General features: G+C 37.3%; 1 protein-coding gene across 32 annotated transcripts in view; it reads left to right on the top strand.

Moving 5' to 3' along the window:
- The window catches only part of MAP4K4 (mitogen-activated protein kinase kinase kinase kinase 4), a 175883-nt gene that overhangs the window by 108186 nt on the left and 49420 nt on the right, over positions 1–18277 (top strand). For all 32 annotated transcript variants that reach the window (XM_069494909.1, XM_069494929.1, XM_069494930.1 and 29 more), the window contains exons 4-9: positions 3455–3580; positions 4830–4940; positions 9250–9340; positions 11330–11460; positions 13682–13736; positions 15133–15211. In XM_069494909.1, coding sequence (XP_069351010.1) covers positions 3455–3580; positions 4830–4940; positions 9250–9340; positions 11330–11460; positions 13682–13736; positions 15133–15211 — 593 coding nt within the window. The remainder of the gene's footprint in view (positions 1–3454; positions 3581–4829; positions 4941–9249; positions 9341–11329; positions 11461–13681; positions 13737–15132; positions 15212–18277) is intronic.

Here is an 18277-nt window from a genome sequence, read left to right as displayed (position 1 = left end):
GATTTCCATTTTAGTTTTGTTAATCTTGTAATCTTTCCATTGGTTTTTGATTGATCTTGAGGGGCTGATTAATTTTAAAGAACAGTATCATTCCTTCTTTTTGACCAGACCCTATAATCTTAATTTTGTTATAGAATCTTCCCTGCATAGTTTTGTTCCATCTATGTTTAGTTGAATAGTTAGTGAATTTGTTGTATGACTCTTGCATATGTCTATTTGAGTCCAAAAAATTTAAATTTGATTAATTCTGTGCTGGTTTTAGCTTGGTATGGTACTGAATAATACTCTCAGATATAATGGGATTTGCTAGGTAAAAGGTGAGCTGTTCTCATTTTTCTACCAGTTCACAGTCACGTAAAGAAAGATTCAGTATTAGTTAACTAAAACAAACTTATAAACTGGTTTTAAAGAATGAATATTTTCATTCTAAATGTATGCTCATTTGTACATTTTGGTGCTGAAGTCTGCCAGAGATATTTGTACATCTCCTTTTATCAGTCCTCTCTCCAGCTAACACAGAGTGAACAATCACTTGCCCTTCTGTTTTTGTTCAGCTGTCACTGAATAGATATTTAATTTGGTAAAGAGGGTATGCCAGGTGAAAGATTCCAGTTAGCTTATCTTAAGTCTGCCTGTCTCCTCACATGGTTACTGCTATTGGTGGAATGAGGGTGAATTTAGGTAAAAAGAGTTTGAATGGCATTTTAAGGTGTCATTAAAATACAAACAGCAAAACACTAATAATAAGCATTCCTGTGTGCTCAGATGGCATAGTGGGCAGGGCTTATCATATGACTCATTTACAAACCCATTGCTGCTTGTGAAAATTACCACTATGCAGATGTTCTCCCCTCCCCCACCCCATCCTCTGACTGCCAGGGGAGGCAATTGAAAACTCAGCACCCAGTCAGATCCCAGCCTGAGACAAAGGCCTTTTCTATGAGAGTTTGCTCCCACTGGTTAGAGCCAAAATGCTAATTGGCATCAGCTGCATTAAATCACTAAGTGGGGGCTAGCAGCTGCCTGGCCATTGGAGAAAACCAGGAGGGAGCCTTCCCTTTCTTACCAAAAAGGCCTCTCTCCCCTCAAGTTACTCTTAATTTTTTTTTTTTCATTTGTTTATGCTTGTTACTTTCTAATGAAGATTATGAAGGACATAGTAGCTTGGACTCGGCCTAGACACATAGGATACATAAACTTCCCCTATGTAGTTTTGCCAATTCCACTTTCTTTTCATATGTGGGATTTGTTGTTGCTTTTAAATTTTAGTTCTAGGTGGCTGCAAGTCCCTTTTCTGCTGTATCTTCTCAGGCTAAATGAGGTGTTCTTTGATGGTGGTGGTATGTATGTATGTATGTATGTAAGTGTTGGAATGAGACCACCAAACTTGTTTTTAAGTAATAACCAAAGGGAAATTGGAACTCAGAAGTTGGTTCATTGTTACCTTACTCTAAAGAAAACATAAAATACTATAAATACTATATAATAAGCATTAGTCATAATTAGACTTCCATTTGTGGGTGGCATAAAGCCATTGGCAGATTCTGTATTTCTGATGCTTTTTCTCTCAAGGTGGGCACTCTTAATTAGACAGTAAATGACAATTAGTGGTGGTGCTAACTGCCTTTTTATTTTATAAGATGTATAATAGTCATCTGTTTTAAAATCATAAAATCAAGAGAAGAAATGTTCAAAGTATATATAAATTCCATTCTAAAACAGTGATTGGAGAGGAGAATATGATTTCCCCTGAATTTATTTTTTATTTATTTATTTATTTTTTTGGTAGTTCAGTCTTATGCTTCTAGGATTTGACTGTTTAAGACCTGGGAAATATTCTGGCAAGTGACATCAGGTCACTGTATTTCTGGATGATATTTAGATGTTTAAGTCATGCTAGAAAAGCTACTGCCAGACTTGATTGTATTTCAGTTCTTGTATTTCGTTAATTCTAAGATGCAGCCCAGTTTCGAAGATGTTATAATATGTGTATTATGGTTGATGATGCATCACAGTTTATTACCTAAAATGATGGTGTGTCTCCATTCAGGGACATTTTAGATTCAATGAAATACACTGTGCCATGATAATCTGTCAACAGTATTTACCAGTATGCATATTCAGTGTTTTTTCAAACCAGTGGACACTACTGCATTTAATCCTCTAAGAACTTTAAAATATGTGCTTGATTTTTAAGTCCGTGGGCTTTGAAAACATCAAGTGCCTATGGAAGCTTTGGACTCTTCTTACAGAGTGGGGAATAAGTTAGAGCCTAGAAGAAATTGGCTTGTGTCACTAAAAGAAAAAACTAAATGGAAACTAGTCAAAATATGTCATAGTCCTTAATTATTTCTCAGGAAGCTTCTCATGGGAGAATCATAGGTAACATTTGCTTTCTGTTGGGAAGTGAAGCCTATTGGCAGAGGTAACATTTGCTTTCTGTTGGGAAGTGAAACCTATTGGCAGAGGGTGATAGGGAACAGTAACCATGGGGATAATTTAACCACTTTGAGGAGTGGAGAGAAGAAGGCAGAGATGAATCAGTAAAACAAGTCTGGATAATGCAATAAAATTCACATGCTACATGAAGTGATTGGCTGCTTTTACTACAATAACAAAATTAAAATCAATATTTTGATTTTTCGCTATTCTAGTTCAACATTGTTCTTTTTGTTTTTGTGCAATCTTTATATCCCAAATCTTTATGGGTTTACGGGTTTTAGATAAAAAGAAAATCAAATGTTTAGTTCACTTTCTGATCACTTAGCTGCAGTTCACTGTAAAGAAAGTGGGATGTTTGTCTTCTCAGAACACAACCTGTTCAATTGTGGGCCTTGTCCCAGGAGTAATGCCACAGGCCTTCCAACAGGGGCAGGTTTAAGGTCATTGCCATGTGCTGACTTCTGTTAGGAACCCACCTGTCTTGACAAGCCTCACTCACTTAGAGTTGTCCTGGCCTGCTCACTGTTTGGCCGAGAGGACTCGCAGGAACCCATAGATTATGTTGGGAGTGAGTTGCGGTCAGTCAGGAGAGAGCCAGCAAGCCTTTCCTAGTTGGTTGAAACCATATCAGTCATTTCTCTTTTTTTGGTCCCACTTTTACAGATGAGCAAATTGAGGCTCAGAGAAGTGTGAGTGACTTGCCTGAGGTCGCAGTTAGTGGGAGAGCCGGCCTCTCCCCATCACACTGTCCCTGCTGCTTCCCCTGCTGCTCCCTGTGTTCCTTGTCGCCTCTTACACTTCATGGCATTCCTGCGTAGCCTGTAATCACACTTGAAGGGGTGCATCCCCAGAGGCCCCTAGTTCTTGGCATGAAGATAAAGAGAATGTGTGTGTCCCCCTGCTGCTGGAGGACTGGGAGCTTGTATTCCTTTTATTATTTTATGTGTGTAGGGAAAGTAAAGTCATGTATATCATTCAGTAGCCATACATTTTATTTTTATTTTTGCTTAAGGATGAAGAGGAAGAAATCAAACTGGAGATAAATATGCTTAAGAAATATTCTCATCATAGAAATATTGCAACATATTATGGTGCTTTCATTAAAAAGAGCCCTCCAGGACATGACGACCAACTCTGGGTAGGTGGATGTTTCTTGAGTGCTTGGGCTTCCTCTTTGGTTGTATTATAAGGCTGTGAAGGAAGAGGGGTGGGGAGAGGGGGAAGCAACGGGGTGTAGTAGCTGGTGGCTTCTAAAGGCTTCCGTGGCCTGTATTTCTTGATATACAGAATGTTTACTTTGATGTTGATTTCGCATTGCATGTGGAAAAGTTAACTTTCTTGTTTCCGAAATAAAAAGACTCCTTCTGGAAGGAATGTGACCAGTAGCAAGGAAATTAGCAGCTTGAAAGCAGTACGATAAAAAACTTTATTTTTGGGAACCAATTAATATGAAACAAATTGTATCTTGCCTTACCACCTAGAAATAACAGACAGATCTCAAGAAACAAACCTCTTTCAGTAACTTATCAATAATATTAATCATAATAGTTATCAACAGTAAATCCCAGGGAAATTTCTGGAATTGACATATTCAACCTTATCTCTTTTTGAAAGAGATTTATATTCAAGATGATGACCTTGAAATACTACTGTCAGATATGTGGCTATCACATTAGTTATGCTCAAGGTATTGAACTTGGAAAGCAGGAAGGTAGATTGATTGTTTTTCTAATTTTTTTTAAAAGGCCATTATAGAAAACATTTGCAAAATTAAGTAAAAGGAAAAAAATTGACCCTTATTACCATTGCCCAAATCCAATCATAGTTAAAATTTTAGACTGCCTCAATTTAGTTCATTTTCTAGGTACTTTAAACATAGCATTGTGATCATATTATTCAAAATTTAGCTATTTTAAATATTGCATTTTCTAAAATTATATAACTGCTTAAAAATAGCATTTCTCTTTTGTATTAAGCCCATTTAATATAAAATAGTTTGAGGATCATAATGTGTGAAAAATAGAACATCTTTGAGGCAAAATGAGAAAGAATGTTAGGGAGTATTTGAATCAGATTTTTGATAATTGGGTAGTGATAAAGAACAAAATGGTCCTCCTGTGCTGTGCCCATGTGCTTATGAGAGAGAGTGAGCACTTCCAGAACCACTGCACTGGAGGTGTGCTATAGCATGTTAGGCATTCTCAATCTCTTGAACCAAATATGCATAGTGAATACATTGGACCATGAAATGAACTCTCAATAATTTGGATACCTCCAAAATGATCACATGTCCAGGTCTTTAGGAAAGAGGAGGTACAGCAATTAGACTGCATTTTCCTAACGTATCCAGGATATGTTAATCACCCTGTGTCTTGTCTGCCTTGTAGCTTGTTATGGAGTTCTGTGGGGCTGGATCCATTACAGACCTTGTGAAGAACACCAAAGGGAACACACTCAAAGAAGACTGGATCGCTTACATCTCCAGGGAAATCCTGAGGGTAAGGAAAGCATACAGCTGCAGTGCCCCTGCTCATGGTCTTGAGCTTCCAGTTTCAATTTCCTAGCCCCACGTATTTCTTAGCATAAGTTGTACTTATACAGATTATTTTCCATTTGACAACCAAGAGTGCTGTATAGGAAGGTAGCTTTGGTAATATAAACTACATCATGATTTTACTCTGGCAAGTATCTAAAGAACGTAGACTTAAAACAAAAATAGATTTTCTGTATTTCCCTGAATTTATCTTCCAGGCCATCACAACTCACCTAATGGCAGTTTTCCATTGCAGTTAAAAAGTAAATCAGAGTAGAGAGGAAGAGAAATAATCTCTATTGTTTTTATAGAAATCCTGCATATAAGCTTATAAATCAATACTAATGGTGTTGTATGCTGGTTTTCAAAATCATCTTGTGGACTTTGGCATTAGCTGTTAGTATCTGTTGCAGTATTTATGAAGAAAAGTTCTAATGTTTAATGTTATTTACAGCCATTTGAAAAGCTGGCTAATGTTCATACAGTAAGTTTCTGAACTGCTGTTATAGCAGCTTTTAAATGGTTCCATTCAGTAATACAGTCATCCTGACAGCGTAGGCAGAGGGTTTTTAGGATTTCATATTTGCAAGGTGCATGTGTGTTACCATTGGGTCTTTGTCCTCCATTCAGCTATCACAGTTTCTCTCTGTACTTCACCCCTGAATTACACAATTAAATTACTTGATTGTATTTCATTTACCCACTACATTTTTAAAATAAAGAGTATGTAGTTAAACTGAAATCCAATTCTTCTACTTCTCCCACTAAGATAAAAAAAATCTTGTAAGTAGGTAGTTATTTTATTTTTTATTTATAGGTAAAGATATTCCACTTTTTAAGGTTCATAGAGGACTGCAGGTTTAAAGACTGTCATCTGGATTTCCTAGAGAAACATTTAATTTCTTTCTATTTATTTATGGAGCCCTTGAAAACAGGCAATTCCTGTAAGAAGACTAGTTGTGAGGTGGAGAGTAGGGTGGTGGGAGGACTATCTTTTCATAATCACATGCAAATACCAGGCCAGGCAGATTGGCTCATGCATGTAACCCTAGCACTCTGGGAGGCCGAGGTGGACGGACTGCTTGAGCTCAAGAGTTCGAGACCACCCTGAATAAGAGTGAGACCCCTATCTCTACAAAAACAGAAAAGTTAGCCAGGTGCAGTGGTGTGTACCTGTATCCTAGCTACGTGGGAGGCTGAGGCAGGAGGTTCCCTTGAGCCCAGAAGTTTGAGGTTGCAGTGAGCTATGATAATGCCACTGCACTTTAGCCAGGGTGAACAGAGCGAGATTCTGTCTCAAAAAAAAAAAAAAAAAAACCAAACAGGGTCTTATCTTTTATGGCTGTTACAGACAGCAGAGCTACTCCTGTAAAGGAATTCAGTAACAGGGCAGATGTGTTTATTATATTAATCACTAAAACTCTTAGGATGGTAGGCAGGATAGAACTGTGGTTAGGAAGTTGGGTGCTAGAGTTCATCAGGCTTGGGTTTGAGTCCTGCCTATGTACCTGCTGCATAGCCTGTTATTCAACTTTCAAGACTTAATCTTCCTCATCTGTACATTTTAGGTACCAACCCTGTGAAATTACTATTGTTAGGAGAATTAAATGAGTTAGTGTGTATTAATCATTTAATGTAACGTGGATACATAACTACCTATCAGTAAATATTAGTTGTCGTCATTGTCTGTTATAAACACATACATACACACATACGTTTCTTGTGTATAATTCCAGTATGGGATTTCTCAAGCATAGAGCTAGCTTTTGATGTAATGTTTTAGGCATCAAAAATATTTCAGACATAAAAGACATTACATGTTTTTATATACCCAGGCAAGCATTGTTTATGTGTTATATGTAATGTGTATATTTAATCATTTTACCATCGTTGATCTCAGGCAATGTTTAAAAGAAGCCTAAGTTGTTGGAGGCCCCTAATAACTTGAGTATGGTAAATGAATGGAAATCTTACTGAGATTTAGCAAGTCTTTTCCACCTCAGTGGGCATCTGAAACGAGAGCTTTCTTCACCTATATTTCATCTGGAATGAGAATTTTTTCTTAGGACAAAAGTTTAACTAAAAAAAAATTCCTCAGGGAGAGTTAGTGTGTCTTACACTGGTGTGTGTTTATTGTAGGAGTTACTAAGAGTTGGTTTTGGTAAAGAGAAAGCAAGATGTTAAGTTGGAGGTGAGATCTCACAGGACAGGAAGGCAACCATCCCTGGCAGATAAACTGGGTTCTCAAAGACACAGTTGTGGGTAGCTAATTTTCATAGTGGCAAAACTTTTGCTCATTCCTTAGTAGATATTAGATTTAGACATTATGTTAAGTTCCTCATAAGAGTGTGAGAGTCATAAGCATGTAAGCCTCAGACATCAGTAGAAATGCTCTCTTGGATCAGCCCTCTGAAACCCTCTGGACCAAAAGGTTTACCAGCAAAAACAGCATGTTCCTTTCAGCCCACTTCTGTGTTTACATTCTCCACACAGTTTTCACATTTTGGTAGAAAACAATATTTCGTATTGAGTATGGGAACTTAACAGCTTTCATAGCCAATACTGAGGGACAGCCTTTGACAGTGCCTCTGGTGAGTGTCCACAAATGAGAGAGTTATAGGAAAAATGTTTCCTAGCTTTGAAACATTGATTCATTTGCTCTAGGATGAGGTATTTACTGAGTATTTGGACTTAGCATTTCTGGTAAAAGGAAATATTGTGGCCTAACTTCTGGTATGGGAATAGTTGAACACACATACTCCCAGATACTTCATACAGGAAAAATGTACTCATTGTTTAGAATAATTATAACTCAAGTTAACACTGTTACAGAGCTATTAGACATACTTTAGGCAGTTTGCCATGCAGAAGCAGCAGGCCAGCAGTATGGACAGGGAAAGGGGTATTGTTTAGTACATTTGCTGTTGGTAATGAACAAGATTGTATGCAAGCCACATTTGAGAAGATGTGGCTGCATATGTTTGTTGCTAATATCCTATAAAAGTGTAAGTAGGAGGTTTGTGCAAGTTAGAGAACAAAAATGAACTGAAGTAATAGAAGTAGGAATTACAAAGGAACTAGGGAAACTACAATTTTTTCCCCTCTCCTTTTGCTGTTTGAAGTTATATCGTGCTGAGAGGAGGGACATTTTTCCTAACTATAGCACTACGGTACCATATATTTTTAGTGCTTTTTTCCCTAGTCAGCGCTTTGTGGTATAACACTGCACATCCTGTGTTGTGAAAAATAAACAAAGCCATTGAATAAGTTCTCTTCTGTTCCATAGGCACAGTAGTAAATGAATGTTTAGAAACTCCCTGTATTAGAAAAATTAGTATTCTAGAGCAGCTATTGTGTTTAATTCATATCTTATAAAGTAATGATAACAATAAAACCCTACACAAAAAAAACTAAACAGGAAAGTTGAATACATCCTTACCCTTAATCTGCCCTTTTCGGATCAAGACATTTCAGAGAAAATAGTTGCTTGTGTCTTAAGTAGGTGTGCTGTAGATTTGGCTTCTCTAGCTAAGGACAGAACAAGTAAATGAATTGTGAGAATGATGCATTGCTGTCTTTTGGACCATATTTAGATGCAACATATGTTTTTGTTCTTCTACCACCTCTCATAAGAGACATGCTTTTGGGCTTCATTCCAGGTACAAGGTCATCAAAATGTACTATATGCCCAGTAAGGTTTGTTTCCTTGGGAAAGAAAGATACCTTATTTGAACACAAGGCTCCTGAAGGTGAAATTGTTTTAAGCTTGGGGTGGAGGTCGGTTTGATTGGCATTTAGCAATTTGTCACTGTGCAGTGGGAAGACTAGACAGTGTTGAAGAGCCAGATTTTAAAACCCCTCTCTAGCCCTTCACTTTTCCTCTGGGATGTGTTTAGGTTCAAATATGCCCATGGGGTCACCCTCTGAAAGATAGACGTTTAGCGTGGGAAAGGAACCACCCTGTACACAAATAGCACAAATTATAGCAGAGAAAATGCAGATGGTAATCTGAAGTGTATCTTAAAGGCACAGCTAGAAAGTGGTAATGTTGCTCTCATGGGGAACCTAACCTACGGGGATGGTGGGGGTAGGGAGGACTCTTTATGTGTGGTAGTATTGGTGATGTCTTCCTGGGAATGTGCTAAGAGTGAATTTTATGTTCTAAATATGAGTGCACAAAAACTTTTGACCCACATGTGTACTTTGTAATAAAAGTATGTTCCTGGCTGTTTATTTACAGTAACAAAGAACTAAAATTTGTCTTTCCTATTTAGGGACTGGCACATCTTCACATTCATCACGTGATCCACCGGGATATCAAGGGCCAGAATGTATTGCTGACTGAGAATGCAGAGGTGAAACTTGGTATGTGACGCATGTGCAGTGTGATCTGATACTTGTCCCTGGTGCAAACCCGCAACACTCCCTGCTCTGGTTACTTGTAGCTGAAAGTTCAGTCTAGCCTACCTCCAGCCTCCCTTCTCTCAGGCTTCTCCACTCTGTTCTATTCTCTGTACAGCAGCCAGACTGATCTTTAAATCAGACCACTTTCCTGATTAAAGTCCCTTAGTGGCTTCCTGTTTTACTTCGGATACATTTATATTCCTTACCCTGGCCCATTAAAAGCCTGTGTAGGATCTGATCCCTGCTACTTTTCCCACTTCATTTTGTTACCTACTTCACTTTTTTCTTCCTCAATTACTGTCATTTTTTGAACTTCTCGGAACTCACCTCAGGGCCTTTGCACATAATGTTTCCCCATTGGGAACACTTGACCACGGTTTTGAAGTCACAATTTTTCCTTCATCTTCAGGGGTCTTCTCTGACCCTCTGATCTGTCTGGGGCCCTGCTGCTTGTTTCCTTCATAGTCCTAGTCACATTTATAATTATATCATTATTTGTTTACTTGTATTTCTATCTCCTTTACTAGAATGTAAGTTCTGAGAATGCAGTGAACTAGGATTTTTTTATTCTCCAGTGTATTCTTATTTAGCACCTAGTGTTAGTGACTTCAATGTAGTAGATAAATTTCTGCATGGGTAGATAATTGCAGCCCATGGTGTCTTCCTGAAGATGATTTTACAATGGTTCTCTTATGTTTTCTGTTTCTTTTAGCTGGATCTGAACTTGTTGTCATTCTACTTTCATATAATGATTCTGTCAGAGTTTTAAAGAGAGTTAGCATTAATTTTTCTAACACTAAGGCATCACAAGAAAAATTCTTAATGTTAATAAGGGTATAGTCCACCTTTCTTGAAAAAATTATGGTCACAGTAGTTGTATTTTAAAGACAAAATCATTATCATTGCTTTCCTTGCATAGTGCCTGCACTTACTGGTCTTCTATGGAGTAATAGTCTGCCCAATTGGAAACTCCCTTCAAAGCTAAGATAGGCACTTGAATTGTTCTCATCTCTAACCGCTGGTAGTAGGCCCATGAGAGTCCCCGAGGAATTACTTAGTGGTAGGATGCTGCTGCATTCCAAATTGCTGTGGAGCATGCATAGGCTTTCTGAACTGACTGCATGGCCTGTGTGTCTCTCTGAAGAAGAGGATTCAGCAAGTGAGTCTCCTCCCTCACCAGGCCATTTCCTGAGCATGTTCTGTACACAGAAGTTGAATCTATGACCCATGTAAATCATTTCAACACTTCGTAGGCCCCTTTGCCTGAGGTCTCCACCTTTGCACGTTCCTGCTGAGGTAGTGGCAGTGTGTGTAGTGGTGATGTTGGCAGGTACTGAAGGGCAAACATTCCATTAGATTGTGGGCTTTCTGCCAACTCTACCTCCCATCTTTGAACTTCCCTCTACACCACCATCATCATTAAATTGAGTGGGACTGAGAAATCCCTGAAAAATCAGCAGAAGTCCCCAAGTGCTGTGGGGTGTGTTCTTTGTGTATTTACAATTTAGCTTTATTCTCTTTATTTAAGCAGTTCTGTGTTATATTTCCAAGAAAACCTTTGTGGATTTCTTAATTTTTATATGGTTATTAGTGCCATTAAGAAGCTCAGTCAGGTCACCTGAACCTAGGGCTTTTGTCTGTGGCAGGCATGTTCTCTGAAAGCACTGAAGATTGTCCTGTATGCAAAAGGCCCTCTGCTGGTCACTGTTGGGGAAGCTCAGGGAGGCTGCTGGGTCCAGGCTTCCCGGGAGCTTCCCTTCTGTTAGAATATTTTGCAGTCTTGGTGGCTTTGCTCCAGAAAGGGTGCTTCTTTCTAATGCTGTCTGCCTTGAGGATTGCATGTTCACGAAGCACTGCTGTTTCAATTTACTGCGAAGCCCCCTCCCTGCCACCCCCATTACATCTTATTTGTTAATTGTGTTTACACTTTCTTTTCTCTCCCTCCTGCAGTTGATTTTGGTGTGAGTGCTCAGCTAGACAGGACAGTAGGCCGGAGAAATACGTTCATAGGCACTCCCTACTGGATGGCTCCTGAGGTCATTGCCTGTGATGAGAACCCTGATGCCACCTATGACTACAGGGTGAGAGGCACCTGCTCTGTGGCCTTTGCTGGGCCATTGGCGTTCCTGAAGGAAGGAGTCTTTGCTTACAAATTGCACACCCCTTATCCCTGCCTGCTCTTGCCATGAAGTCATGAGCACACCACTGGGTGTGCAGATTTTCCAGGACAGTATTTAGATGCTGTATATTTTGTCCATTTGTATCACCTCTGTTCTCACTAAGGCATATACTGGTTTCAAGATAGTCTGGAGCACTTTCTTGTACCTAGAACTTTTCATCATGAGTAAATTAAATGTTTTTGCCCCGTGTGCCATCCTTTTTATTTTAAAGAATGTATTAGAATCAAATATTTATTCTTCATAAAATATTGTCATTATATAGCAATAGTTTCATCTGTGTAAAATTTTAGAGATGTTAAAGAGCTTTATAGTTTTGATTTGGTATGCAGATATATTGAAGTTATTAGAGTGACCTCTAGGGACTTGAATCAGTAATGCACTTTTTTGATTCAGGTATAAAACCCATATTTGATAATTAGACACAGATTGACTATGTGTACAAAAACTGTTAAAAATAAAAACCTTAATTAAATGGTTAATGTACTTGTTAAAGGTATTCAAAATTGAGTTCATGTCTTAATAGTCTCCAGTGTATTTTAGTATTTATTATAAATAGCTAATTAGGCTTCATTTAAGCCTACCATGCAAAGGAATTTTTATTTTATTTTCTAATTTGCTAAAGTATTTTAAAATAGATTATAGACTTTATGACTTTCCACTCTTTTAATGTCACTAAATATCTCAAAAATTTGAAAATGTTTCCAATATAGCCAAAATATCATCATACCTAAGTAAAAAAAAGTTATTTTTAGCTTCTTAATACAAGTTCATAATTAGACCCAGTTGGTTTGCCCAAATTAATGTCTAGTACAGGACAAAATATTATTTGGTTATTTGGCCCGTGAGTTTCTTTTAATCTAGAATATTGCCATCTTCCCCTCCCTTTTATGAAACTGACGTGCTGAAGAGGCTGGGCCTGTTGTAAAATGTCCTATGCTCTATGTTTGTCTGATTACTTCTTTGTAATGGAGTTTGTTTCCTGTAAACTGAAAGGCTCAATTATTACCAAGGAAAACCTTAGAAGGTGTCCTCACAGGAGATGGGAGTGCTTTGCCTGCCTCACACCGGGAGACCTGTAGTACCATGTGTCCTGCCACTGCTGCTGCCTGGAGCAGTCACTGAGTTAAGGGATAAAACCTTTTGTACCCCTATGGTATAGAAACTTCATAAAAATAAGGGAGGAATTCACAGCCTTATCCTTATTCTTGTATTCAAACATATGTGCCTAAACATTGTAACGTATTTATAGGTTATTTAGAAAACCCTTAAATCGAGCAACTTTAGGTAATTGTTTGGTTAGGATAACATATAAATAAAAGTACACTAATGACAATAACTATCTTTATCTGCTTTATAAAAATCTTTTTATGGATTTTAAGATATAGTCACTGATAAAACTTTCTAACATCAGCCAATGTTTATTACAGAGTACCTACCAGATACAAAACCAAATAAAACAGAAACACCTGCCCTCATAGAACTTATATTTGAATAGGGAATAAAGTTTAAATCAAATTTTAAATTTATCATTTCAGGGGAATCAGAAGGAGAAGATTCCATGCAGAGAAAGATAGTTTACTTATTTGGTTTGAAGGTGGAGTATGACACTCAGCAGCATGATTTGGATTAGTAAACTAATTCAATTCGATTTTATGATTTCAGTTATGGACATTTTATAAGGAATGGTTTTTGGCCTTTAAACTTCTAAAATCTTGAAATTAAGTTTGAAGTATTAATATTAATGTAAAACAGGAAAATAAACATAAATATAAATCTGGGTCAGGAGTCTAAGTTAGACTTGCAAAGCAATGAAGAAACATACTGAACAGTAAGTAGACTGTTCACTGGGCAGGTAGACACGGGCTTTTAAATGGACCCTCTGTAGTTTGTTTGTAAATGTGAGTAGTTTCAATTAACATATAAATGTTATCTTTATTTTGTTCATTCATTCATTTGTAAGGTGTTTTTACAAATATGTATGTGCTTTTAATTTCCTAGCAAACTTTCTTCTGGTTTGTACGGCAAAGACAGTTTTTATTTTATTTGTGTGAATAACCAGAAATGTAAGTTAATCGGTTCATAGTCAATGTGATGTCCATAACATACTGTTTTATTTTTGCAGAGTGACCTTTGGTCTTGTGGCATTACAGCCATTGAGATGGCAGAAGGTGCTCCCCGTAAGTAATTTTCTTTGCTTTTTAGCCCAGTCCTAAGGCTTCAAAAAGAACAACTCCATGGATAAAGCCATTTTTGGGGGGGCATTTAGATGAAGGAATTATAAATTTATGTAATTTTATATAAATTACAAAAGTTTTAGATGTAAAAGGAATTCTTGGCAACCACTCTTTCTTTTGGAGATCCCTAGGAGGCTACATTTTCTTTTTAAGTTGTATTCACATGTGTGTCCTGAAATTAGGCTGAGATCAGATAATAGTAATTTTTCTTTTTATATTTTAAACTTATTCAGTGAAATTGGTTTTAATACATTAAATTTTAGTATTAAGTTTTTTGAGTTTATAAATGGAGGCATAACTTTTTATCTATAGAAAAATTTTTTTGTGTTGTCTGTGAAATTTTGTAAGAGTGTTTGCTTCTCCTTTGGATTCTATTGATGAAAACTTCATAAAATTGATTTTTGATCAGGGACAGAGTAGAATTGCAGAGAACAAAGAAAAAAATAGCATTTTCTGCTGGTCCCCTTAAAAAAAGGTATACACAAAGAATGTATAATTGCTTGGTACATAGTTACTGCTGAAATAAATATTTGTTGAATGAATGAAAAAAAATTGACAGTCAAAAATTAGTTTGCAGTACAGGAATGGATGTCTGCCTTGAACACTGTGCATTCCCTCATGTTTCCCTGTACTGAATTGGGACAGGGTTGTATTGCTTGATCTTCTGTCTCAGCTTTCATTCACAATGGGAATAGTATTGTCTGCTTCTCCACCTCCCATTTCCCAGATGCCTTGTAAGATTCTCGTGAAGGTAAAGAAACATCTGAAAATGCACATATTAGTGCATATATATGTGCCTGACACACCTTTATCGGGACAAGTGATAGGAGAACAAATAGTAATTGCGCAGAATTAAGCAATTCCATTTTATACTTGTATTTTTGCTTTTCATAGTAATGCTAGCCATAACAACAGTTAACATTTCTGAAGGGCCTAACTGTGCTTACTGTGTTCCAGACATTATGTAAAGGCCTTTACAAGTTGTGTTATTTAATTCCTGCAACAACCCTATGAAAATACAATCATTTTCGTTATAATCTTACACATGGTTTAAAAACTTAAGCATTAACTCCTTTAAGACTTTGATTTATGAAAACTTTCCAATGTCTGTTTGAAGTTGTTTGTTCTTCTTCTTGTTCTTATTCTCATGTTTTGCTCTTTTTAAATGGGAAGTTCAAGATATGCCCTATAGTTTTTACCTAGATATCTAGACTGCTTGATATGAAGCATATCAGTCTGATGATGGGCCAGATCATTTGATGTTATTTGTAAGTGAGCCCTAGAAATCAAGAATGAGTAAAATAAGTGCCATACTGACACAACCGTCTCCTCTCCCCAGCTCTCTGTGACATGCATCCAATGAGAGCACTGTTTCTCATTCCCAGAAACCCTCCTCCCCGGCTGAAGTCAAAAAAATGGTAAGCTATGTATGGTTTTTTGTTGTTCCTTTCCTTTTTTAAAAAAAGTGTTTCTTTTTAGTTTTACTTTCCTTTAAGACACAATTCTGGCCCTTCTAATCCTGAAGAACACAAGAACCAGAACCCCAAAACACCAATTATGGAATGCATTGATTTTTTAAATGAATTTTTTCTTTTGAAAAATTCTCTTTGGATTACAGTGGTGACAAGTAGCCATATGAAACACCATAACATGGTTAAAGAACAAAAGTTGCATTTTAATATTTAAACATTCTTTTAATTGTAATATATTACTAAACATCTTTCCATTAAAAAAGCAGAGCTGTGGTTGACTTGCAGTTTCTCAGATAAAATAGGATTTTAAAATTAATGGAGGTTTTTACTATAATTATTTTCTTAAAAATTTGAAGTTAGACATACCCTTTTTGATTCCAGAAGAGCACATTAGCAGAATGTTCCTCTTTGCTTGAGTTACCACCTTCCCATCTTCTTGTAACTTTCATGTATTTGTCAAACAAACTACTGATACCCATGGAGAGAGAGCATGGCCACCTTCCCTGAGGAAAGCTTTTATTACAGAATTTCAACATTGTGGGAATATGCTGTTGGGGTTGGTTTTAAAATCCGTGCTCTGGTTTTTGCTGAGAATTTTGCCTACTCATTCCCTCCTGAACTTTTTTCTGGGTCCTTTGCTATTAGTTCTTATCTGCACTCAAGCTCTTTACCCATGTGGGCCTCCCCTCGTTTTTCTGTTTCTCTTTCTCTTTTCTTGGGCTTATCTATCTTACTGTTGTCCATCTATGGGTTTTTTCCCTCCTTTTTAAAACCATTCTTAGTAGTTTTTCAAAAATGCTGTCTCTACTTAGGGTTTGTTTTTTTTTTTTTAAAGACAGGGTCTGGCTCTCTTGCCCAAGCTAGAGTGCAGTGGGGTCATCATAGCTCACTGCAGCCTCAAACTCCTGGGCTCCAGTTACCCTCCTGCCTCAGCCTCCAGGGTAGCTGGAACTGCAGGCACGTACCACCACACCTGGATAATTTTTGAATTTTTTGTAGAGACAGGGTCTACGTTATTCAGGCTGATCTTAAACTCTTGGCCTCAAGTGATCCTCCTGCGTTGGCCTCCCAAAGTACTGGAATTATAGGTGTGAGCCACCCCGCCCAGCCATCCACATTTAGATTCTTAGCTTTTCTGAGATATGCAGAAGTTCTCAATGTTAAGTTTTCCTTTCTGGACTTGGACTTTTAGCTATTACTGTTTTTTTCTTTTTGGTTGCTCACTTTCTGGTGTTTCCTTTTCCCCTTTATAGATGTGCACACACGCACACACGCATTTTCACACTAGTTTCCTTCATGTTTCTCTCTGTTCCTTGCTATCCTTGCCCCTAGAACTTTGGTCTTTCTTTCCTCACCTTTCTTCTGTTAGCAGGATTTTTCTTATTTTTTATATACTAACTTTAACCACATTTGATTCCAGATAACTGAGGTTGTCTAATTCCATTTACCCATTTTTAAAGTAATTCTTATTGCCACATAGTTGCAAAGATTTTAGCCCCAGTTGGTTTCCTTGTTAACACACAACAGTTCTGGGTATCCATGGGTGGCTGCCCCTAGGGAAATCACATGGGTATAGTGGACATCATCACCAAGTAGGCTGTAGGGCTGGAGTAACTCTTTAGCTCACATTAAACTAAGTAATAATTCCTTCTTCCCTTTCTTTTTCTCTATCTGATTTTGTTGACAGAGGTCTGTACTGGAAAGGTTGCTGAATTAATGCTGTCTTCAGGGTACCTTACACTCTTGATTATTCTGTCCATTACTTGCAGCTTCAATGAACTGTTATGCATCCAATATTTGTGATTTAGAGAGACAGTGACAGATGGTAATAGATGCTTCCTGTGTTTTTTTCTTATATCAGACTTTCTTTAAACTTGATTAGGTGCCACTTCATTTATATCATCGTTCTCATGTTACCTAAATATTCTAAAAGGAAGAGATGATTACGGAGATAGAGTCCTTCCTTTGTGATTGCTGTCCTCCAGTTATCAGATGTAAATTTCTACTACTGTTTTGGGAGAAGGGGCTTTCAAAAGATGATCCATGTCCTCTCTTCCAGCAGAACTTGATTGTTGATTTTAAAGAATACATTGTAGGTCATTGATTCCCAAATGTTAGTCTGTAGACACAGTGCATGGTAATCCCTTTGGAATATTTTAATTCAGAGTTCCAGCCTCAAAGTTTCTGATCTGAGAAGTGACTCAGGTATTTGTATTTTTAATAAACTCCCTGGAACGATCTTTGTGGGCATTGGGGTTTAGGAATCTCCGTGTGAGAGCATTTCACTATTCCATGTTTCCTTATTAAACACAAAATAATAGCTTTTTTGAATGACTTTGAGGGTTTTTCTCTGAGCTGATGATGACTGTTGTCATCTTTCCCACTTTTCATGTTAGCCTCAGAAAATGACTCATTATTCTCTTAAAACTTTTCTACCTTTGTTCATGTTAATTCGTTCACTTTGGGATGCTGTCTTCTCTCTCTCACCTTATAATTATCAAATATACTTTTTCTTGATGTCCAACTCAGTGTAATAGTTGTTTTTTCCCCCTATAATTTGATTATAGTTCTGCTATTGTATACCCAAATTTCTTCCGCTTTGTTTCCTATGTGTATTTCTTACAGAGCCTGACATAAACAAATGCAAATAGTTGATACATAAATATTTGTTGAATTGAAAAAACTAGTAAGTTTTAATGGAAATACAAGATAATGAAGTGATTCTTAAAAGCTCAGTGAAGTAATTGGAAAGAACTTATTTTCTAAATCACGTTTTAAAAGACTGAATACCTCATTCATTCAACAAAAATTTATTATGTACCTATTGTGGTATGCCATGCTTAGTGTTGAACATTGTTGACAGATTGAAAAATAGGTACCAGTTCTTGACTTGCCGGGGAGACAGAAACATAACATAAAGCACACAGTCCATTTAAAGTCTGTTAAAAACAGATAACCCCAGAAGAAAGGCTCTAACTCGGGGCACATACAGGTGGAGTGTTACCAGGAAGG

The sequence above is a fragment of the Eulemur rufifrons genome, chromosome 19 (genome assembly GCF_041146395.1).
Source record: "Eulemur rufifrons isolate Redbay chromosome 19, OSU_ERuf_1, whole genome shotgun sequence".
Taxonomy (NCBI): Eukaryota; Metazoa; Chordata; class Mammalia; order Primates; family Lemuridae; genus Eulemur; species Eulemur rufifrons.
This window is presented reverse-complemented; position numbering and strand designations above follow the sequence as displayed.